This window comes from Eumetopias jubatus, unplaced genomic scaffold, assembly GCF_037043125.1.
Source record: "Eumetopias jubatus isolate StellerSeaLion01/CBP00866 unplaced genomic scaffold, mEumJub1_p1.0 scaffold_4, whole genome shotgun sequence".
Classification (NCBI taxonomy): domain Eukaryota; kingdom Metazoa; phylum Chordata; class Mammalia; order Carnivora; family Otariidae; genus Eumetopias; species Eumetopias jubatus.
Genome location: NW_028274810.1, coordinates 15,635,585 through 15,660,458, shown reverse-complemented (window position 1 = coordinate 15,660,458; position 24,874 = coordinate 15,635,585). Strand labels below are relative to the sequence as shown.

General features: G+C 37.5%; 1 protein-coding gene and 1 pseudogene across 2 annotated transcripts in view; both read right to left on the bottom strand.

Moving 5' to 3' along the window:
* The window catches only part of WDR47 (WD repeat domain 47), a 65,308-nt gene that overhangs the window by 8,181 nt on the left and 32,253 nt on the right, over window positions 1-24,874 (bottom strand). For both annotated transcript variants that reach the window (XM_028102071.1, XM_028102072.1), the window contains exons 7-13: window positions 23,817-23,995; window positions 20,576-20,836; window positions 12,005-12,080; window positions 9,861-10,018; window positions 8,100-8,269; window positions 7,013-7,183; window positions 5,990-6,121 (exon numbers count right to left, since the gene is read on the bottom strand). In XM_028102071.1, the coding sequence (XP_027957872.1) occupies window positions 5,990-6,121; window positions 7,013-7,183; window positions 8,100-8,269; window positions 9,861-10,018; window positions 12,005-12,080; window positions 20,576-20,836; window positions 23,817-23,995 (1,147 nt within the window). The remainder of the gene's footprint in view (window positions 1-5,989; window positions 6,122-7,012; window positions 7,184-8,099; window positions 8,270-9,860; window positions 10,019-12,004; window positions 12,081-20,575; window positions 20,837-23,816; window positions 23,996-24,874) is intronic.
* On the bottom strand, window positions 12,946-13,850 carry LOC114207982 (myosin regulatory light chain 12B pseudogene; annotated as a pseudogene).

Here is a 24,874-nt window from a genome sequence, read left to right as displayed (position 1 = left end):
ATAGAAGACCAAATGATGGAAAATAAAGAGGCTGAGAAAAAGAGAAACAACTACAGGATCACGAGGGCAGAATTCGAGAGATAAGTGATATGATAAGACGAAACAACATTAGAATAATTGGGATCCCAGAAGAAGAAGAGAGAGAGAGAGGGGCAGAAGGTATATTGGAGCAAATTATAGCAGAGAACTTCCCTAATGTGAGGAAGGAAACAGGCATTAAAATCCAGGAGGCACAGAGAACCCCTCTCAAAATCAATAATAATAGGTCAACACCCCGACATCTAATAGTAAAACTTACGAGTCTCAGAGACAAAGAGAAAATCCTGAAAGCAGCTCGGGAGAAGAGATATGTAACCTACAATGGTAGAAACATTAGATTGGCAACAGACCTATCCACAGAGACCTGGCAGGCCAGAAAGGACTGGCAAGATATCTTCAGAGCACTAAACGAGAAAAATATGCAGCCAAGAATACTATATCCAGCTAGGCTATCATTGAAAATAGAAGGAGAGATAAAAAGCTTCCAGAACAAACAAAAACTAAAGGAATTTGCAAACACGAAACCAGCCCTCCAAGAAATATTGAGAGGGGTCCTCTAAGCAAAGAGAGAACCTAAAAGCAGCAAAGAGCAGAAACAAACACAGACAACAGACAGTTAACAGTCACCTTACAGGTAATACAATGGTACTAAATTCATATCTTTCAATAGTTACCCTGAATGTAAATGGGCTAAATGCCCCAATCAAAAGACACAGGCTATCAGATTGGATTAAAAAACAAGACCCATCAATATGCTGTCTGCAAGAGACTCATTTTAGACCCAAAGACACCCCCAGATTGAAAGTGAGGGGGTGGAAAACCATTTACCATGCTAATAGACACCAAAAGAAAGCTAGGGTGGCAATCCTTATATCAGACAAACTAGATTTTAAAACAAAGACTGTAATAAGAGATGAGGAAGGACACTATATCCTACTTAAAGGGTCTATCCAACAAGAAGATCTAACAATTGTAAATATCTATGCCCCGAACATGGGAGCAGCCAATTATATAAGGCAATTAATAACAAAAGCAAAGAAACACATTGACAACAATACAGTAATAGTGGGGGACTTTAACACCCCTCTGACTGAAATGGACAGATCATCTAAGCAAAAGATCAACAAGGATATAAAGACTTTAAATGACACACTGGACCAAATGGACTTCACAGACATATTCAGAACATTCCATCCCAAAGCAAAGGAATACACATTCTTCTCTAGTGCCCATGGAACATTCTCCAGAATTGATCACATCCTAGGTCACAAATCAGGTCTCAATCGGTACCAAAAGATTGGGATCATTCCCTGCATATTTTCAGACCACAATGCTTTGAAACTAGAACTCAACCACAAGAGGAAAGTCGGAAAGAACTCAAATACATGGAGGCTAAAGAGCATCCTACTAAAGAATGAATGGGTCAACCAAGAAATTAAAGAAGAATTTAAAAAATTCATGGAAACCAATGAAAATGAAAACACAACTGTTCAAAATCTTTGGGATGCAGCAAAGGCAGTCCTGAGAGGAAAGTATATAGCAATACAAGCCTTTCTCAAGAAACAAGAAAGGTCTCAAATACACAACCTAACCCTACACCTAAAGGAGCTGGAGAAAGAACAGCAAATAAAGCCTAAACCGAGCAGGAGAAGAGAAATCATAAAGATCAGAGCAGAAATCAATGAACTAGAAACCAAAAGAACAGTAGAACAGATCAACGAAACTAGGAGCTGGTTCTTTGAAAGAACAAGATTGATAAACCCCTGGCCAGACTCATCAAAAAGAAAAGAGAAATGACCCAAATCAACAAAATCATGAATGAAAGAGGAGAGATCACAACCAACACCAAAGAAATACAAACAATTATAAGAACATATTATGAGCAACTCTATGCCAGCAAATGAGATAACCTGGAAGAAATGGGTGCATTCCTAGAGATGTATCAACTACCAAAATTGAACCAGGAAGAAATAGAAAACCTGAACAGACCTATAACCACTAAGGAAATTGAAACAGTCATCAAAAATCTCCCAAGAAACAAAAGCCCAGGGCCAGATGGCTTCCCAGGGGAATTCTATCAGACATTTCAAGAAGAATTAATACCTATTCTCCTGAAACTGTTCCAAAAAATAGAAATGGAAGGGAAACTTCCAAACTCATTTTATGAGGCCAGCATTACCTTGATCCCAAAACCAGACCAGACAAAGACCCCATCAAAAAAGAGAATTACAGACCAATATCCTTGATGAACATGGATGCAAAAATTCTCACCAAAATACTAGCCAATAGGATCCAACAGTACATTAAAAGGATTATTCACCATGACCAAGTGGGATTTATCCCTGGGCTGCAAGGCTGGTTCAACATCCGCAAATCAATCAACGTGATACAATACATTAACAAAAGAAAGAACAAGAATCATATGATCCTCTCAATAGATGCAGAAAAAGCATTTGACAAAGTACAGCATCCTTTCTTGATCAAAACTCTTCAGAGTATAGGGATAGAGGGTACATACCTCAATATCATAGAAGCCATCTATGAAAAACCTACAGCGAATATCATCCTCAATGGGGAAAGGCTGAGAGCTTTTCCCCTAAGGTCAGGAACGCGGCAGGGATGTCCACTCTCACCACTGCTATTCAACATAGTATTAGAAGTCCTAGCCACAGCAATTAGACAACAAAAAGAAATCAAAGGCATCCAAATCGGCAAAGAGGAAGTCAAACTCTCACTCTTTGCAGATGATATGATACTGTACGTGGAAAACCCAAAAGACTCCACCCCAAAACTGCTAGAACTCATACAGGAATTCAGTAATGTAGCAGGATATAAAATCAATGCACAGAAATCAGTGGCATTCCTATACACCAACAACAAGACAGAAGAGAGACAAATCAAGGAGTCGATCCCATTTACAATTGCACCCAAAACCATTAGATACCTAGGAATAAATCTAACCAAAGAGGCAAAGGATCTGTACTCAGAAAACTATAAAATACTCATGAAAGAAATTGAAGAAGACACAAAGAAATGGAAAAACGTTCCATGCTCATGGATTGGGAGAATCAACATTGTGAAGATGTCAATGCTACCTAGAGCAATCTACACATTCAATGCAATCCCCATCAAAATACCATCCACTTTTTTCAAAGAAATGGAACAAATAATCCTAAAATTTGTATGGAACCAGAAGAGACCCAGAATAGCCAGAGGAATACTGAAAAAGAAAAGCAAAGCTGGCGGCATCACAATTCCGGACTTCCAGCTCTATTACAAAGCTGTCATCATCAAGACAGTATGGTACTGGCACAAAAACAGACACATAGATCAATGGAACAGAATTGAGAGCCCAGAAATGGACCCTCAACTCTATGGTCAACTTATCTTTGACAAAGCAGGAAAGAATGTCCAATGGAAAAGAGACAGTCTCTTCAACAAATGGTGTTGGGAAAATTGGACAGCCACATGCAGAAGAATGAAACTGGACCATTTCCTTACACCACACACAAAAATAGACTCCAAATGGTTGAAAGACCTAAACGTGAGACAGGAGTCCATCCAAATCCTAAAGGAGAACACAGGTAGCAACCTTTTCGACCTTAGCCGCAGCAACTTCTTCCTAGAAACATCGCCAAAGGCACGGGAAGCCAGGGCAAAAATGAACTATTGGGATTTCATCAAGATAAAAAGCTTTTGCACAGCAAAAGAAACAGTCCACAAAACCAAAAGACAACCGACAGAATGGGAGAAAATATTTGCAAATGACATATCAGATAAAGGGCTAGTATCCAAAATCTATAAAGAACTTATCAAACTCAACACCCAAAGAACAAATAATCCAATCAAGAAATGGGCAGAAGACATGAACAGACATTTTTCCAAAGAAGACATCCAAATGGCCAACAGGCACATGAAAAAGTGCTCAACATCGCTCGGCATCAGGGAAATCCAAATCAAAACCTCAATGAGATACCACCTCACACCCGTCAGAATGGCTAAAATTAACAAGTCAGGGAACGACAGATGTTGGCGGGGATGTGGAGAAAGGGGAACCCTCCTACACTGTTGGTGGGAATGCAAGCTGGTGCAACCCCTCTGGAAAACAGTATGGAGGTTCCTCAAACAGTTGAAATTAGAGCTACCGTTCGATCCAGCAATTGCGCTACTGGGTATTTACCACAAAGATACAAATGTAGGGACCCGAAGGGGTACGTGTACCCCAATGTTTATAGCAGCAATGTCCACCATAGCCAAACTGTGGAAAGAGCCAAGATGCCCATCGACAGATGAATGGATAAAGAAGATGTGGTATATATACACAATGGAATATTATGCAGCCATCAAAAGGAATGAGATCTTGCCATTTGCAACGACGTGGATGGAACTGGAGGGTGTTATGCTGAGTGAAATAAGTCAATCAGAGAAAGACATGTATCACATGACCTCACTGATATGAGGAATTCTTAATCTCAGGAAAGAAACTGAGTGTTACTGGAGTGGTTGGGGGTGGGAGGGATGGGGTGGCTGGGTGATAGACATTGGGGAGGGTATGTGCTACGGTGAGCGCTGTGAATTGTGCAAGACTGTTGAATCACAGTTCTGTACTTCTGAAACAAATAACGCAACATATTTTAAGAAAAAAGAAAAAGAAGAAGATAACAGGAGAGGAAGAAAAGGGGAGTATGTCAGAGGGGGAGACGAACCATGAGAGATGATGGACTCTGAAAAACAAACTGAGGGTTCTAGAGGGGAGGAGGGTAGGGGGATGGGTTAGCCTGGTGATGGGTATTGAGGAGGGCACGTTCTGCATGGAGCACTGGGTGTTATGAACAAACAATGAATCATGGAACACTGCACCAAAAACTAATGATGTAATATATGGTGATTAACATAACAATAAAAAAATTTAAAAAAAAGATTATATGTTTATAGCAGTATTATTTATAATAGCCAAATTATAGAGGTATCCATTGGACTTCCAATTATGGAAGGTGTCCATCAACTGATGAATGGATAAAGAAAATGTGTGTGTGTGTGTGTGTGTGTAATATATAATACACGTGTATTAAATATATATATATGCACACATTTTCTTTATCCATTCATCAGTAGAGATACACACACACACCCCCACACAGAGGCAGAAAAGGGAGTCTAAAATAAAATAAATGGCATGATACTGAAACACTCTTAAATACCACTATTTTAAAAAGTGATACAACACAAAGAGCAGTATTTTCAGTTTACATGGAACAATTTAAGGTATATTGTTAAGTTTAAAATGTTTAAAATGTGAGGCATGTATTATATGCTACCATTTCTGTGTGCATGTATACATATGTTTAAAGAAGACAGAAGATTATGATATATACAAACTTGTTTATATACTTACAGATTATGTATAAAGGAATAAATAAGAAACTGGTCCCTTAGGGAAAGACACCAAGGAACAGGAGTAGGAAGAAAATGATTTTGTTTAATTTCAATTTCTGCACTATGTATTAAAAAAAAAAAGACTTTTTTTTTTTTTTAAAGGTCTGAGTTCTAAAATAGCCCTGCTAACATGTTGTGATGAGCACTGGGTATTATAAGCAACTAATGAATCATCGAACACTACATCAAAAACTAATGATGTACTATATGTTGGTTAACTGAACATAATAAAAAAAAAGGAAAAAAAATAAAATAAAATAGCCCTGCTAACATAATAATTAGGGCATGATACTTTATCTCCCCGGGCTTCAGTCTCCTAAGCTGAATTTTATTTATACAAAGAGAGTAACAGATGGAAGTATTTTGAAAGAATTTAAGGTAATAAATGAAATACCAAGTATTTACTATTTGTTCCTGTTTTTTTAACATATGTGTTGCAGGGGAGAGGAAGTAGATAAGTGCATTTTACAAAGTTTCTTTCTCATATAAATTCATTTAAATTCCAAAAACCTACCAGTCCCATGGAATGTTGTGCCAACAACACGAACACAGCTTGGAACCCGAAGATCCCAAAACCTGACAGTCTTATCTTGGGAACCAGACGCAATCATCCAGCCACTCCAGGTATAAAGTGCTAAAATATGGCCTATAAAAGATCATATACTCAGTTACTACTGTGAAACAAACAGTACTTTTCCTTAACACATTCAAAGGCCCCTCATTATTGGGCATGTGATGATCTAGTTAATCAAATACACTGACTGGTAGAGATTTTCCACATGTATCAAATATATTGGCAATTTTATTTATTTTTAAGATTTTATTTATTTCTTTGTGAGAGAGAGAAAGAGCACACAGGGAGAGTGAGAGAGAGCAGCACACTCCCCTCCCCACTGAGCAGAGAGCCTGATGCGGGACTCGATCCCAGCACCCTGAGATCGTGACCTGAGCCAAAGGCAGACGCTTAACTGACTGAGCCACCCAGGCACCCCTATATTGGCAATTTTCAAAAAATTAAATTTAGTAAAATCCACAACATGAAAACCATACTAAACAATCTGTTTTGTGATTCAATATTTCAGGCTATCATAATTAGTACTGAAAAAATATTATCATTTTAAATTATAGCAAATTATGGCAAAGCACAGGTGGGGTTACTAGAACACTGGCTTTGCAAGAGACAGACCTGAGGTAATATCTCAGTTCTGCCATGTTTAGTTGTAAGATACTGGTCAGGTCTTGCCTTTTCAAGTTTTGTTTATTTCATGTGTAAGATAGAGATAAAACTTCGGGATGTATAAGGTTGTTGTGAAGATTAAATTAAGGAATTATCTGTATAAGCAAAGGATTTAGCACACCAGGGAAATGTTGTTTATCCGTGTTGTTATCCAAAGTTCCCAATTTAAATTTTTAAAATAAAAATTTCCTGTCTTGAAGAAGTCCCTTTTGATAAAATATACCCCATTAATGAAAATGCAGAGGGAGAAAAAGCACAACTTGAACAAAAAGAAAAGTAGCATCTAAGACTATTGCATACCGGTATGTCCACTCAGAGCATGCAGGCCCTGTCCTCTTTGACAATCAGTTGTATAAATGTTACAATCCCCTGCTCCAGCACTTATCAAAATAGCTCCACCACTTTCTGGGCCTTCCATAAATGCCAAGTCTCTAATTGTCCCATCATGCATACTAAATTCCAGATCCGGTCCTGAAACAACAATAAGAATTTAAAAAAAAGATGCTGCTCATTACTGTGATAATTTGAGATTGCTAAACTGTCTCAAAACTAAGCAAGAATAATGGTAAAGAGGTGTGGTTTATAGTTTCATTTAGGGATTAATACTATAATCAATTTCACTTTACTGAGCAAAGAACTTGAAGGTTTTTTTTGGGGTTTTTTATTTTTTAAGATTTTTTATTTATTCACTTGAGACAGAGAGGGCAAGCTGGGGGGAGAAGCAGGCTCCCCAGTTGAGCAGGGAGCCTGACTCGGGACTCGATCCCAGGACTTCGGGATCATGACCTGAGCTGAAGATAGACACTTAACCAACTGAGCCACCCAGGCACCCCAGCAAAGAACTTTAAGAAATCAAAATACTGATTCAGTTATCATCATACCTAAAACAGAGCTATACATAGTTATCTTCTAAAGAAATGAAAGAGAAGACAGGTACACTCTGTAACATATTCATTGATGCACTGTTAGTAGTTAAACTACTACTAATAATTTTTTTAAGATATTATTTATTTTATTTGAGAGCGAGCGAGCGAGCACAAGCAGGTGGAATGGCAGAGGAAGAGGGAGAAGCAGACTCCCCACTGAGCAGGGACCCCGATGTAGGGCTCTGAGATCATGACCTGAGCCAAAGGCCGGGGCTTAACCAACTGAGCCACCAAGGTGTCCCTGATAACAACAGTTTTCTAATTATTACACAACAACTATAAGAACTTACTAAAGAATCATGCCTTATGAAGGCAACTAAGCAATTATAATATTAAAAAAAACTCTCAAGGCTATATTCTTAGATTATATTGAAAATAATACAGAGATATATCAAAGATACAACACAGGGAAAACATTAAGAATACACTGGTAAGCTACTGCTTACATACTTGGGACCTACCTGTTGCATTACAAGTCTCTGCATTGAAGGGCAGAACTTTGACATATTTGTCATTTGATCCTGTTGCTAATAACTGTCCACAAGGACTCCAGGCCACACAGTAAATGGATCCTTTATGATGTTTATTCCTTTTAAAACGTACCACTGGCTGCTTAGGGATGTCATGTGCACTAAAAAGAAAAATTACAGAAAGACATTTCAATTTCTTGCTTGCTAAAGTTAATGAAGTTCTATATTATGTTTTTGAGGGAGGGAGCAAAAAAGTATCAGACAACATGTCAATAACAATTTTCAAAATCTTGGAAGAAATAAACTTAAAGCATATTTAAAATCCAAAAGTAAAACTATGAACTATTATTAGACTAACCTAACTCCTATTTCAGACCACATAGGAAATAAGATTATTTTTTAAAAAGTCTCCATTTCACATATTTTTCATGGATTTTAACTCAGAAACAGAAGAATGAAAAAAGAGTTACTAATGCTTCCAAATTCAAAAAGTTCAAAAAACATCAAAAATATAATATGAGCAATTGCTTGGGGCTGAGGGAAGGCAAGGGATCAATAAAAAATAAAAGAAGCAAGAACTCGTTCTGGAGTTTCAAATCTGGCAAGGGTTGATGTCATGACTATCCACACACAATAAGGCAGGTATAAGTGTTCTGGTCCAGTACAAAGTACTAGGTCTTAAAGGACAGGAAGAATTTTTACAGAAAAAGATGATGGCAGGAGAATAGCTCCAGTGAAGATAAAATATAGTAGGGAAAGTGCCAGCTGACTGTGCAGTATGAGAAACAGTCTGTGGGGCGAGCAGGGAGAAGCCCAAGGTGTTCTGGAGACTGAGCGGGATGGACACTGTAGTAGGTGAGGAGCTGCAGGCATGGCTGTGGAATGTCCTGAATAACCATGCTCCTCAAGAGTGTGGCTTTTAATGGGAGTCAAACATTGGTTTAGTGGAGTAAGAGCATCTTACCTGCACTTTAAAACACAGACTAATATTAGGATACTAAAGAAATTATTGGATATGATAACATCAAATCTATGTTAAGAAAATTGTATGTTTTTGGAGATTCATCCTAAAGGGTGAAGTGACATATCTAGAATTTTACCTTAAAATACCTTAGCAAACAAAAAGGATGAAGCAAATAGGACAAAAATCTTGACAATTACTTCATTTCACTGTACTAATCTCTACTTTCGTATATGTTTGAAAAGTTTCACAATTAAAAAACAGAAAAAGAAGACTGATAAATAGCCAATACCTAGAAGGTGCTTAATACTGATCTAGAAAATACATCAGATCAAAAGATTCTTTTTAGTTGCATATCTAACTCATGACCTAATCAAAACATTTTATGACAAAAATTTCTAAAATTAGTCAATTAGGGCCCCTGGGTGGCTCAGTCGTCAAGTGTCTGCCTTCAGCTCAGGTCATGATCTCAGAGTCCTGGGAAGGAGCCCCGCATTGGGCTCCCTGCTCAGTGGGAAGCCTGCTTCTCCCTCTCCCACTGCCCCTACTTGTGTTCCCTCTCTTGCTGTGTCTCTGTCAAATAAATAAATGGAAATCTTTAAAAAAATAAAATAAATAAAATTAGTCAACGATTCTTATGTATATTTCTTAAGCATTGAAAATAAAAATTTAAAAGCTTAATAAAAAGAAAAAAAAATTAAACACTACTTAACGGCAATTCTGAAAAAGGAACCAATATAACTAAATTAAAAACTAAAGCAAGAATGACAGTACAAACCACCTATCCTTACCTTGGATCAATTACTTCTGGATAGGCACATACTCTCAGAGTTTTTGAATTTGAACCTACAGCATATAAACCACCACCCGGATGAAAAGCCACTGCTCTAACAGCTTGTGTGTCTTCTAGGGTATTAATACAAACAAATTGCTTTTTTGATTTGTCATCCTGTGGAAAGAATAAATATGAAAGTCATCTTATGAAAAAAATGAAATTGAAAGAATTCATCTTTAGCCCATTTTAAATTCATTTGAACAGTATTATTCACTTTATCACTTTATGTTCACTACCTATAATCATGTATTATTTTAAATGACAAATCCAAATTAACCCAAATTTTTCCTTTTTGCTGCCCATTGCTGAACTAAGTTCAGAAAGCTCATAACCACTGAAGTTTTTCTTTGCTTACTATGACAAAACATAAGGCTATGCATTCTCATATAAAGTTATCTTTATCAAGAAAAAAACAGCCCACATATATATTTTTTATAAAATTAACATAATATCATTTGTGTTTCTGAAAGTAGGAAGTATAAAAGACTATTACTCAATCCACTTCCACTTGGGTGGGGGTGGGGGAGGATAGTTTACCATTATCTCCAGCAATGAATACTTTAATATTTCAAACTGAAATTGTAAAATACTTTTAAAATTATAAAAATGATTTTAATCACATTTAATTTGAACCTCATTTTTATTTTAAACTGTCAACTTATCTGTCGTCTTCTGAGGAAGGCAAGCTGAAGCAGTTCTATATAAAACCTTATTATTTTTTAAAAAGTCTCCATTTCACATATTTTTCATGGATTTTAACTCAGAAACAGAAGAATGAAAAAAGAGTTATTAATGCTTCCAAATTCAAAAAGTTCAAAAAACATCAAACATATAATATGAGCAATTGCTTGGGGCTGAGGGAAGGCAAGGGATCAATAAAAAATAAAAGAAGCAAGAACTCTTTCTGGAGTTTCAAATCTGGCAAGGGTTGATGTCATGACTATCCACACACAATAAGGCAGGTATAAGTGCTATTAATATCATTTGAAACTACCCTGCTATCCTGACCACAATGGACTGGACCTGGAACTGGGTGTAGTCAACAGACCTAACTAAATCCTGCCCTTGGGAAGTATGGAGGTCAAGTACACACACAAAGGCAAGTCACTTCAGCTCTAGGACCCATAGTGACTATATCAATAAAGAGATTATGCCTCTCCCTACACAAACTTTTATGTATTCATGCAATAAATACATCTTCATGGGGGAATAAGGGGAAAACCTGATAGGTCATACCATGTCTGTCTTACATAACCAAATTAAATTATTTTATTATTCATTTGAATTTATTTGATTAGAAATGCTACATTTTCCATTAACCCGCATACAAGAAATGTGACTGCCAAATGAACAGCAATGGTAGATAAGAGAAAAAGAGAGGGAAATGACTAAGTGATTAAATGGCCTATAGCACACTAATGATAATTACTAAGGGTTGCTTTAGAACAGATGTGGCAGAGCCACCAATTAACTTTATTTGCTCCTTTAGTGTGTGTAAATATTTTAAGAAACTTGTTCTATTTTTAAAATAGATTTCGCATAAAAATCTACATTCCTATAATTTCCTGAAAACCAAAAGAAATGGAAATACTAGATAAGCATATTTCTTTGTGCAAGGGACAAATACTCTTTTGTGCTTATCACATAAGTCAATTTTATTCACTTATGTTACCTGTTAGGCCCCATAAACATCTGAAATAATGGTGTTGTTTATGAGGTTAAAATTTGAGCTAAAGAAAATAAGATAGAATGAAGCTATATAGTTTGGGAAGGATGTCTGGTTCCAAAGCAAAAAACAACTGTATCGAAGAGAAGCCCAAAAGAAATACCAATAATATCTGAACAAATTAACCATAGGGACCAGAGAGTAGTGCACAGCCCCAACTCATGAGCCAAGATTGCTCCTGGGCCATTAAAATGAATACTTTCAAATATTTTCTGAGGCAACTTATCCAGTGAAAGCTCAACTACCTTGAGACAAATAACATCATTAACAATAACGATTATTTCTAAAAATGGTTCTATGAATTGAGAATTCCTTAGCAATATCTCCAGGTATATATAAAAATAATAATGAAAAGTTCTTCCCCAAAGTATTACCTCTTCCCCTCTTGACCTTGATAGATTCCCTGAAGAATCTCCAAGAGGTGGATTAATGACCGAATGTTCTGATGAGCTGTATGAATAGAAATTCAAATAAAGTTTACTCTGAATATAAAACAGAAACTAAATTGATCCTTTCAATCTCTAATATTTATTTTTTTGGCAAATGACCCACACTGACCCCAAAGTAACTGTCTGAAGCCATTTATTCAGAGGCTCTGGGACTCAATGTCACCAAGCATAGTTGAAAGGAGGAAGTGAGAAGCTCTTCTGGATGGGAGATTAAAATTTTTATGGTGGGATGTCAAGTAGCTTTCCCCTGCTGAGTTCTAGAATCCTGGATGCTATACTTAAACATTAACCCAGGCAGGAACTTGAATTGCTCTTTAGGAAAATTATCTGGCCCAAGAGAAAAGACTAACAGAAACTGACAGTTGAGAGTCTTCAATAAAACAATGTTTCCCCTTAATCACTTTTTATCATGGAGACAGATCCATCTATATACATAGCCTTCCTCCCAGTCAGCTTTTTTTTTTCTTTATGCCTCACTCTTTACAGATAGTCAAAGATTTCCAGATACTTGAAGAAAGCCTCCTAAATAAAAGTCAGAGACTAAAACAAACAGAAAAAGTGGGGTGCCTGGGTGGCTCAGTTGGTAAAGTGTCTGACTTCAGATCAGGTCATGATCTCAAGGTCCTGGGATCAAGCCTCAAGTCAGGCTCTGCGATCACTGGGGAGTCTGCTTCTTCCTCTGTCCCTCCCCCCTGTTTGTGCAAGAGCGCTCTCTCTCTAATAAATTAAATCTTAAAAAGAAAATAAAACAACAGAAAAAGGAATTTGGTTTGTATCTCCCTGATAAGTGATGTTGAGTATTTCTTCATGTGTCTGTTGGCCATCTGTATGTCTTTGGAAATATGTGTATGTATGTCTTCTGCTCATTTTTTTTTTTATTTCAAAATAGTGTTTTTATTATATAAAAGTGTAAAAATCCAGCAAAACCAGAAATACCGGATGTATTTTCCTGGGCCTTCACATTTGTTGATTTTTATTCGCAATCTCTTTTTCAGCACAATTTACAACCTCAACCCTATTTGCAGTTTGATTATACAAGTGCTAAGTGGCAGAAAGGTCTAGAATAAATACATCAAAAAAAGAGGCCAAGCTGTGAAACTAAGTTGCATGCAACAGGTCTATGAGGGTGGGGGAAAGTGTCTGGGAAATAAAACGGAGTAAGACAAAGCAATTGGAAGGTTTTAGCTAAAGTTCTTTCAATCATCTTTGTCTTTTGCTCCATGTTTAAGGATGCACGTAAACTCAATATAATTGTAATTTCCCTTTTTGTCGATAGGCGCTTCTCTGTACAGCTCATCCACTTTCTCGTCTGTAAAGCGATCTCCCATGGTTGTCAGCAGCTCTCTCAGGTAATCTTCATGGATGGTGCCAGTTGCTTCTTCATCAAAGCAAGCAAAAGCGTTTCTGATGACATCTTCTGGATCTGTGCCATTTAACTTCTCACCAAACATTGTGAGGAACATGGTGAAATTTATGGGCCCTGGAGCCTCATTCATCATGGCCTCAAGGTATGCATCAGTTGGATTCTTCCCTAGAGAAGCAAGCATATCATGCAAATCCTCCTTGTCAATGAAACCATCTCTGTTCTGATCAATCATGTTGAAGGCCTCTTTGAACTCCTGAATCTGCGACTGGTCAAACATGGCGAATACATTGGATGTTGCGCGCTGGGGGCACTTCTTGGTGGTCTTGGTCTTTGCCTTTTTGCTCGACATGGTGGCTATTTAATTCGCCGCCAGACACCAGAACCCGGGCTGCCCTGCGTGAGATGACGAGCGACGGCGATGATGGCTGGGCTGTGGCGCGACAGCGGCGGTGGCCGGCACTTCCTGCCTCGAGAGGTGGACCGGTCTGCTCATTTTTTAATTGGGTTGTTTTTGGGGTGTTGAATTTTGTAAGTGCTTTATATATCTTGGATACTAACCCTTTATCAGATATGTCATTTGCAAATATCTTCTCCAATTCCAAAGGTTACTTTTTAGTTTTGCTGATTGTTTCCTTCACTGTACAGAAGCTTTTCATTTTGATGAAGTCCCAGTGGTTTATTTTTGCTTTTGTTTCCCTTGCCTCAGGAGACATATCTAGTAAGAGGTTGCTACAGCAGATATCCAAAGAGTTTGCTGCCTGTGTTCTCCTCTAGGATTTTAATGGTTTCTTATCTCACATTTAGGTCTTTAATCCATTTTGAATTTATTTTTGTGTATGATACAAGAAACTGGTCCAGTTTCATTCTTTTGCATGTTGCTGTCTAATTTTCCCAACACCATTTGTTAAAGAGACTATCCTTTTCCCATTGGTTATTCTTTCCTGCTTTGTCAGAGATTAATTGACTATATAGTTGTGGGTTCGTTTCTGGGTTTTCTATTCTGTTCTATTGATCTATGTGTCTATTTTTATGTCAGTACCATGCTGTTTTGATCACTACAGCTTTGTGATATAACAAATCAAAACTACAATGAGATATCACCTCACATCTGTCAGAATGGCTAAAAGCAACAACACAAGAAACAACAGGTGTTGGCAAGGATGTGGAGAAAGGGGGACCCTCTTCCACATTGGTGGGAATGCAAACTGGTGCAGCCACTCTGGAAAACAGTATGAAGATTCCTCAAGAAGTTAAAGATAGAACTACCATACAATGCAGCAATTGCACTACTAGATATTTACCCAAAGAATGCAAAAACATTAATTCAAAGGGATACACGCATATAAAATGATATGTTTATAGCAGCATTTACAATAGCCAAATTATGGAAGCAGCCCAAGGGTCCAGTGCTTGAAGAATGGATAAAGAAAATGTGGTATACACAATGGAATAATTATTCAGCCATAAAGAAGAATAAAATCATGCCATTTGCAATGATGTGGATGGAGCCAGAGAGTATTATGCTAAGTGAAATAAGTCAGTCAGAGAAAAACAAATACCATATGATTTCACTCACATGTGGAATTTAAGAAACAAAACAAACAAGCAAAGGGAAAAAAAAGAGAGAGAGGTAAACCAAGAAACAAACTCTAACTACAGAGAACTGATGGTTACCAGAGGGGAAGTGGGTAGTGGGAAAGGATAAATAGGTGATGGGGATTAAGGAGTGCACTTGCTGTGATGAGCCCTGGGTGTTGCATGTAAGTGTGAATCACTAAATTGTACAACTGAAACTAGTATTATACTGTATGTTAACTAACTGGAATTTAAATAAAAACTTTAAAAAAACAGAAAAAGGAATTTGGAAGGAGGGAGGAAAAAAAACCTACAAAAACATAATTTAAATTCTTAGAGATGTAAGAGGAAATAATAAATCCAGGAAACAAGAATGAGACCTAAAAAAAATTTTTTAAGGAAAATGAGAGAATAAGAGCTTAGAAAATAAAAATATGGTAGAAAACAACCAATAGAAAATGGAGGTGAGGAAACTGCTAAATAAAAATTATTTTTTCAACTTCCCAGAACTTAAGTTTCTAGCCTAAAAGAGCCCATTAGTATCCAGAAGAATGGAAGGAAAATAGATTTATTCTGACATACATCATCATGAAATTTTTAGAACATCAGGGAAGAGAAAGTCCTAAAAAATGCCAGATGGAAAAAGCAACAGTCTTCATACAAAGGATCAGGTCACAATAGCATCAGACTTCTTTCTTGTTTTGTTTTGTTTAAGATTTTATTTATTTATTTGACAGAGAGAGACACAGCGAGAGAGGGAACACAAGCAGGGGGAGTGGGAGAGGGAGAAGCAGGCTTCCCGCGGAGCAGGGAGCCCGATGCAGGGCTCGATCCCAGGACCCCGGGATCATGACCTGAACCGAAGGCAGACGCTTAACGACTGAGCCACCCAGGCGCCCCTGGCATCAGACTTCTTAACAAGAACACTGAAACATGTAGCAATACCTTTGAAACCCCAAGGAATGGAATGATTTCCAACCTAGACCTCTACACTCAGCTATACTAACAAATAAAATGGGAAATATTTAGACATGCAAGGTCTCAGAAACTTTACCTCTAATGTGCCCATTTTCAGGAAACTACATGAGATCCTGAAAACATGTAATCCAATACAGAGAAGAGGCAAAGGAAATTCCCAGGAAGAGGGTGAAGGGAAGTCTCAGCACTCTCAGGCCTGAATAAGATGGCCCAGAGGTACTGAATATAAAGTGAAGCAAGAGTGATCTTGGAGGATGTCTCCCAGTGGGGGAAGAATGGAAAAGAGACAACTACCTGATACTTAGTACTACAATGAGAGAAGTTTTAGGATTTTACAGTTTTGTCAAGCGATCAACAGAGAGTTTAGTGAGAGGTACTAAGAAAATTACGTGCACACATACAAAGACACAAAAAAATGAGGCAATTAATGTCTCCATGAAAAATAAAAGTTGTATGAAAAGGAAACATAATCATATTATATTACATGACTCAGATGTAAATAACATTTACATGGCATGGTAATGTTAACACTGATCACTGATTTTATTTTTTTTTAAAGATTTTATTTATTTGGCAGAGACACAATGAGAGAGGCAACACAAGCAGGAGGAGTGGGAGAGGGAGAAGCAGGCTTCCCCCGGAGCAGGGAGCCCAATGCGGGGCTTGACCCCAGGACCATGACCTGAGCCGAAGGCAGATGCTTAACGACTGAGCCACCCAAGTGATATATATTGGAAAGAAAGAGCAGACAAAGTGAATGTATTGTGGGTGAGGAGTATGGTAGATAAATCTAACTGACAGGGAATCAAGACATAATAAAAATAGTAACAGAAGCACGTTATTCAGAAATGTGGAGATATGTAGCACAAGAAACAGCTAACTGGGTTGAAAATGGCAGCCTACCAGAAATAGAAATCATAGACAAAGATGGATAAGATAGCCTCAAAGTGTTGTCTTTTTAAAACATGTATGTATGTTACTTTAATTAAAAAAAAAATCAATTTTAAAAATTGAGTTCTAGTTTGGGGAGTGCAAAAGTACAGTTATAGAAACTGTAATTAGGAAGTAAATATTAGATAAACTTCTGTTCTTAAATATAAAACCAGAATTTTTCATACAAAATTTATAAGGCCAATCTAATTTCTGTAAGCATCCGAAGGCCAAATTATACACTCTCAAAGGTATCTGATGTTAATAGATGAAGAAGGGACACCTCAGTGGCTCAGTCGGTGTAGCATCTGCCTTTGGCTCAGGTCATGGTCCCAGGGTCCTGGGATCGAGCCCTGCACTGGGCTCCCTGCTCAGCGGGAAGCCTGCTTCTCCCTCTGCCTGCTGCTTTCCTGCTTGTGCTCTGACAAATGAATAAATCTTAAAAAAAATAAAAAGAAGAAGAAGAGATGAAGAAACTCTTATGTAGAATTTAAGAAACAAAACAAATGAGCAAAGGGGAAAAAAGAGACAGACTCTTACCTATAGGGAACTAATGGTTACCAGAGAGGAGGTGGGTAGCAAGGGGAAGGGTGAAACATGTGATGGGGATTAAGGAGTGTACTTGTGAGGATGAGCACTGGGTGATTAAAAACTTAAAAAAAAAAAAAAAAGAATAGATGAAGAACATACAACATACTCCTTAACTATTCCTACTGCATAAATTAACACTTGTTTACTAAGGATAGCAAGATAAAAAATCCTCCCTGATTAGTGAAAACATAAATATGCACGATGTCTTCAATTGCGGTAACTGCCAGAGCTGCGAAGATGGTTTTTGCTGCAATCATCCCAACATGTTATAAAACATCTTCTGCCTTCTATGATACTTTATGTGGAAAACCCAAAAGACTCCACCCCAAAACTGCTAGAACTCATACAGGAATTCAGTAAAGTGGCAGGATATAAAATCAATGCACAGAAATCAGTGGCATTCCTATACACCAACAAGACAGAAGAAAGAGAAATTAAGGAGTCGATCCCATTTACAATTGCACCCAAAATCATAAGATACCTAGGAATAAATTTAACCAAGGAGGCAAAGGATCTGTACTCAGAAAACTATAAAATACTCATGAAAGAAATTGAGGAAGACACAAAGAAATGGAAAAACGTTCCATGCTCATGGATCGGAAGAACAAACATTGTGAAGATGTCAATGCTACCTAGAGCAATCTACACATTCAATGCAATCCCCATCAAAATACCATCCACTTTTTTCAAAGAAATGGAAGAAATAATCCTAAAATTTGTATGGAACCAGAAAAGACCCCGAATAGCCAGAGCAATATTTAAAAAGAAAAGCAAAGCCAGCGGCATCACAGTCCCGGACTTCCAGCTCTATTACAAAGCTGTCATCAAGACAGTCTGGTACTGGCACAAAAACAGACACACAGATCAGTTGAACAGAATAGAGAGCCCAGAAATGGACCCTCAACTCTATGGTCAACTCATCTTTGACAAAGCAGGAAAGAATGTCCAATGGAAAAAAGACAGTCTCTTCAACAAATGGTTGGGAAAATTGGACAGCCACATGCAGAAGAATGAAACTGGACCATTTCCTTACACCACACACAAAAATAGACTCCAAATGGTTGAAAGACCTAAATGTGAGACAGGAGTCCATCAAAATCCTAAAGAAGAACACAGGCAGCAACCTCTTCGACCTCAGCCGCAGCAACTTCTTCCTAGAAACATCACTAAAGGCAAGGGAAGCAAGGGCAAAAATGAACTGTTGGGACTTCATCAAGATAAAAAGCTTTTGCACAGCAAAAGAAACAGTCCACAAAACCAAAAGACAACTCACAGAATGGGAGAAGATATTTGTAAATGACATATCAGATAAAGGACTAGTATCCAAAATCTATAAAGAACTTCTTAAACTCAACACCCAAAGAACAACTGATCCAATCAAGAAATGGGCAGAAGACATGAACAGACATTTTTCCAAAGAAAACATCCAAATGGCCAACAGACACATGAAAAAGTGCTCAACATCGCTCGGCATCAGGGAAATCCAAATCAAAACCTCAATGAGATATCACCTCACACCAGTCAGAATGGCTAAAATTAACAAGTCAGGAAATGACAGATGTTGGTGGGGATGTGGAGAAGGGGAACCCTCCTACACTGTTGGTGGGAATGCAAGCTGGTGCAGCCACTCTGGAAAATAGTATGGAGGTTCTTCAAAAAGTTGAAAATAGAGCTACCCTATGATCCAGCAATTGCACTACTGGGTATTTACCCCAAAGATACAAAAGTAGGGATCCGAAGGGGTACGTGCACGCCAATGTTTATAGCAGCAATGTCCACAATAGCCAAACTGTGAAAAGAGCCAAGATGTCCATCGACAGATGAATGGGTAAAGAAGATGTGGTGTGTGTGTACACACACACACACACACACACACACACACACACACACACACACACACAATGGAATATTATGCAGCCATCAAAAGGAATGAGATCTTGCCATTTGCAACGACGTGGATGGAACTGGAGGGTGTTATGCTGAGCGAAATAAGTCAATTAGAGAAAGACATGTATCATATGACCTCACTGATATGAGGAATTCTTAATCTCAGGAAACAAACTGAGGGTTGCTGGAGTGGTGGGGGGTGGGAGGGATGGGGTGGCTGGGTGACAGACATTGGGGAGGGTATGTGCTATGGTGAGCGCTGTGAATTGTGTGAGACTGTTGAATTACAGATCTGTACCTCTGAAACAAATAATACAATATATGTTAAAAAAAAAAAAGATAGCAGGAGGGGAAGAATGAAGGGGGGGGAATCAGAGGGGGAGACAAACCATGAGAGATGATGGACTCTGAAAAACAAACTGAGGGTTCTAGAGGGGAGGGGGGTGGGAGGATGGGTTAGCCTGGTGATGGGTATTAAAGAGGGCACGTTCTGCATGGAGCACTGAGTCTTATACACAAACAATGAATCATGGAACACTACATCAAAAAACTAATGATGTAATGTATGGTGATTAACATAACAAAAAATTTTTAAAAAATCTTCTACCCTCGGGCACCTGGCTGGCTCAGTTGGTTAAGCGACTGGCTTCAGCTCAGGTCATGATCCTGGAGTCCCAGAATCGGGTCCCGCATCAGGCTCCCTGCTCAGCAGGGAGTCGGCTTCTCCCTCTGACCCTCTTCCCTCTCGTGCTCTCTATCTCTCATTCTCTCCCTCTCAAATAAATAAAATCTTTAAAAAAAAAAAATCTTCTGCCCTCAGTCTGTGAATTAAAATATTATTGGTTGAAAGGTATCAATGGCAAGAAGAAAGAAAATCAGGGAGAAGATAAAACTGTAAGATCTCTGAATAAAATGACTTATAAAAAATAGAATTGTCTTAGTGTTAGTGAGAAAGAAAAAATAAAAATAGGAGAACAAAGACTCCTAAGAAATTTAGAAGTTAGTAGAAGAGAATACGGAAAAATAAAGACAGATTAGAAAAAGATTTGGTGTGTAATGAGCTCCAAAAACTTTTATTTGTAAGGCTCCAAAGAGAAGTTCAACTTTCTAGGTTTCCAATCATTAATAGGATGTTAATATTTCCAGGTTTTACAAAGTAAAGTACTTACATTTGGTTTCCACAAGAAGGTGATTCCTCAAGAAAAGGTATGTGATTTGTTGATCCAGGATTACACGGGGTGCTTGTGTGAATATTTGAAGCATCATGTGTTAATCTCGGACTAGAGTCTTGGGGTGGTGTAGCAAAACTAGTTAGAGAAGAATTATTAGATCCATTGCTTTTGCTCCCGTTACATTGCTGGTTGAGCGCTGACACCTCATTACCAAGGCTATCCATTCCAATATTTAATTCACCAAGCTTTTGAATGGACCTATAAAATAAAACAATGCAATTACATTAAAATGAAAACTTAATCACATTCTTAATATATAGAAGAGGGAGCTCCTGAGTGGCACAGCCAGTTAAGCGTCTGCCTTTGGCTTAGGTCATGATCTCAGGATCCTGGGATCGGAGCCCCCGCTTCAGGCTCCCTACTCAGCGGGGGAGTCTGCTTCTTCCTCTCCCTCTGCACCCCATGCCCGCCCCCGCTCCTGCTCTTTCTCTCACATGCTATCTCAAATAAATAAATAAAAAACAAATGAATATATATATGTAAAAGATTAAAAGTTTGAGAAGGTAAATACAGGCACAAACAATATATAAATGGTAAGTTCAGTACTAAAAAATTACCATCATTGGCTTAACACATAACCAAGATACTGAAAGATCCAAATTTTCCTATAGTATGCCACTGTAAAATATAGATATTTTACCATTTTACCACATTTTACAATAAAAACATAAAAAAAATCTGTTTCTTCTCCAGTATCTTTGGTTTAATTTTCAATTTAAAACTTAATTTCCCAAAATAGTCAACAAAAATATCACCACTACCAAAATTTCTCACCAACAAAACAAAACAAGCTATTTTCATTTCATATCTCTAGTAATATCCTATCAACCAGGAAATGTATGATTAGAGTAGGCCATGATGGGACAAAGTCAAGTGGCATCCTATTAGTCACACATTCATTCATTCTACACAGACTATCTGCCAGGCTCTGATCTAGGCGCTAAGGACAGAGAGCAGAAAGCAAAACAAGTTAGCCTCAAGGTCTTTCCCTCATCACAAGTCTTCCTGTATCAGGGTAGATGGACTTCTTTTGTTGGACTCAGTACTCCAAACAGCACAAAGAGGAAGGTGACAGACTCTGTTAAGATTTAGACCCAGAACTGGCCCTGCATCACTTTCTACAGCCTAGATTCAATATGAGAGAGGAGTACACAAGGGGTATGATTACCAAGAGGTGTTATGGTTTATTGCATTTTCTAGTTTTCCTACATTAAACATTAGAGTGTGTGTGTGTGTGTGTGTGTATTTAGGGCTTAGAAAAGACTTTATAAAAGAGCAGTTCAATGTTATTAAAGGAATTGGCAGCCATTACTAAATATATATGTTAATAATTTTAACTAGGCTGCATTTCCCAAATTGTGTCCTATGAAACACTAATCCTGTGAAATGCTCCCCATAAAGAATGAGTCTGAGGTCAAGTCATTTTGGGAAACACTAAGTATAAAGTCTAAAATGCTAATATCAGGGGCGCCTGGGTGGCTCAGTCGTTACACATCTGCCTTCGGCTCAGGTCATGATCCCAGGGTCCTGGGATCGAGCCCGGCATTGGGCTCCCTGCTCGGCGGGAAGCCTGCTTCTCCCTCTCCCACTCCCCCTGCTTGTGTTCCCTCTCTCGCTGTGTCTCTGTCAAGTAAACAATAAAAATCTTAAAAAAAAAAAAAATAGTCCTGGTACTGGCTCAGATATATAAAACTAAGGGCCTAGAAAAAAGGGTTGAATAAAAGTATATTAAACTGTTAGAAAAAAACAGATGATAAGAGAGAACAACCGAGAATTTATATGAAACTAATTTACAAAAGCTAAATAACAAGAAATAATTTGAATTCTATTTATAATTGTCTTTAAAGGGAGGACAAACCATCTTGAACAGTTTAACTTTTTCTGAGGAAAAAGTTACCACTTTTAGGTATTAGGATCCCTTACCACTACTAGGATCACAGAACCTTGCCACTTTTTCTTCTGATTTAATGCTAGCTATCTGCTTGCACTGAAAAATAAATGGTCAGGAAATCCAACTGCAACCATGGCCTTTATGGATATGAAGAAGACATCTAAGAACCAGAAATGGCAGTTGATGAAAATAGGATAATTCTGATAAGCCACTGACTTATCAGAGGTGATAAGAAAATGATCCTCAAATGCAATGTTCAGAAGAGTATTTAGACTCTTTAGATTACCCCTATAACCATTCCTTGTGTGAAAGTTTGAAGACAGAATCAATTTCAGGCTGGCTTGCACAACCCTCAGAGTATCAAGCAGATTACTTCCAGTATTATTGAAGTAAGTAAAGAACTAACAGTCACTACTACATTGCCTAATCATAATTACAATAATAACCTACATTTTATGGTACATCTCCTATATGCTAGGAATTATTCTAAGTAATTTTTTATATATTAACTCATTTAATCTTCTAACAACCTTTTGCTCATTTAAGTATACATATTTTAGTTTACTGATTTTTAAAAAGACACATTATTATCTATCTATACACATACACACATATCTCCTATAATTAAAAACAATATAAGTGCATATTGTCTTGGCAGAAATTATAAGAATAATTTTAATATATTGAATTCTAAAGAATCTGAAAGTTAAGGACCCAAAATAACAAAAACAATAGTGAACACTTAATATGGTGCTTACTATATGCCAGGTACTATCCTAAGCACTTTGCACAGATTAACTCATTTAATCTTCATGGCTATTCTGTGAAGTAGGTGAAGAAACAAGCAAAAAGAAGCTAAGTAACTAGGACCCCTAGGATCTCAGCAACCCTGGGATAGTTGGATCCACCTGGCTATCTGCTTCCAGCTGTGAGTTGAACCACCACACTTCTGCTCTTGTTGCTTAGAAGTGAAAAAGGGTTTAAAGGGAAGAAGAACAAAATTAGATGAACACTCAGAATGCTGTGGAAGGAAGATATACCGTAACTCCCCATTACTTGAAACACGTAAAACGCTTTAAATTTCAAACTATATGTGGAAAGTAGCAGTCACTGCATGCTTTCAATAGCTTTGAAATAATTTTTTTTATCATGTTATGTTAGTCACCATACATCATTAGTTTTTGATGTAGTGTTCCTGATTGATTGTTTGCGTATAACACCCAGTGCTCCATGCAATACATGCCCTCCTTAATACTTTATATTTTAAAAAGTGACTGAAAGACATACCTATTAAGGAATTGTTCGGTAAGATTTTGCTGCTGATCAGGACCATCTTCCTGATTCACACCTCCCTCGAGCAGCATTTGTTGGTATATCTGTCGTTGTTGCTCCTTCTGTTCTAAATGCTGTTGATAGCGTAATCTTTGCCTATAATATTCTTGAAATTGTTCTGTTGAATCTCGAAGCTTAAAAATAGTAGAAAAAGTATAAATATATTTGAGCAGACTATGATTAAATATATGTCCCTACCCAACAGTAACTTCTATAAACACTGGATGAAATATACAAGTAGCTATATTTAACAATTAGAAAACACTTAATACATTGCTCTTTGAAAAATAATATAGTATCCATGAGTTTTTATAGTCAAGTAGATGAGTTAATTTGCTTTATTCTAAAGCAAGAGATTGACCAAAATGAATGGTCATCCTGGATCTTTGACAAACCCAAAATAAAAATACAAATTAAAGCAGTCACAAGGGGTCATGGAATTAGATCTGTACCGCTTGAAAAAAATACTGAGAGACTACATTAGTATTTAATAAACACAATAATGACTTTGTCCAACACTTAATTTGAGCATGTAAATGGTTCAATAGGTTACTCTAAAGAGAAACTTTAAAAATTTCCCTCAAAAACAATACTTTAATTCAGGTTTCAAATGGCCTTTCACAAGAAAGTGGAATAAAATGGATAGTAAACTTAATCTCAACATTTCTAGTTCATTCTTCTAAAAGAACTATATAGCACCCAAACTTACAGGATTTAGGTATTTAGTAAATTCCAGTATTGGCAAAGAAAGACGCCCCTGCCAAGCTGGAGTCCGGTCACATTACATGGATCATGTGAACTGGGGTTACCCTGGAACAAGTCAATCATCTCTAAAATTGGCCCACACTGATGATAAGCTTAATGAAGAGTCTCATACAGCTAACTAAAGCTAAAACTGTCTCCCCTTTTCCAGGAAGTAGTAACAATCCTCCTCTACTTCATAACCTACAGCAATAACCCTGAGACAAAATTATCTATGTGTCCTTTTAAATTCTTTATTGTTGGTAAAATAG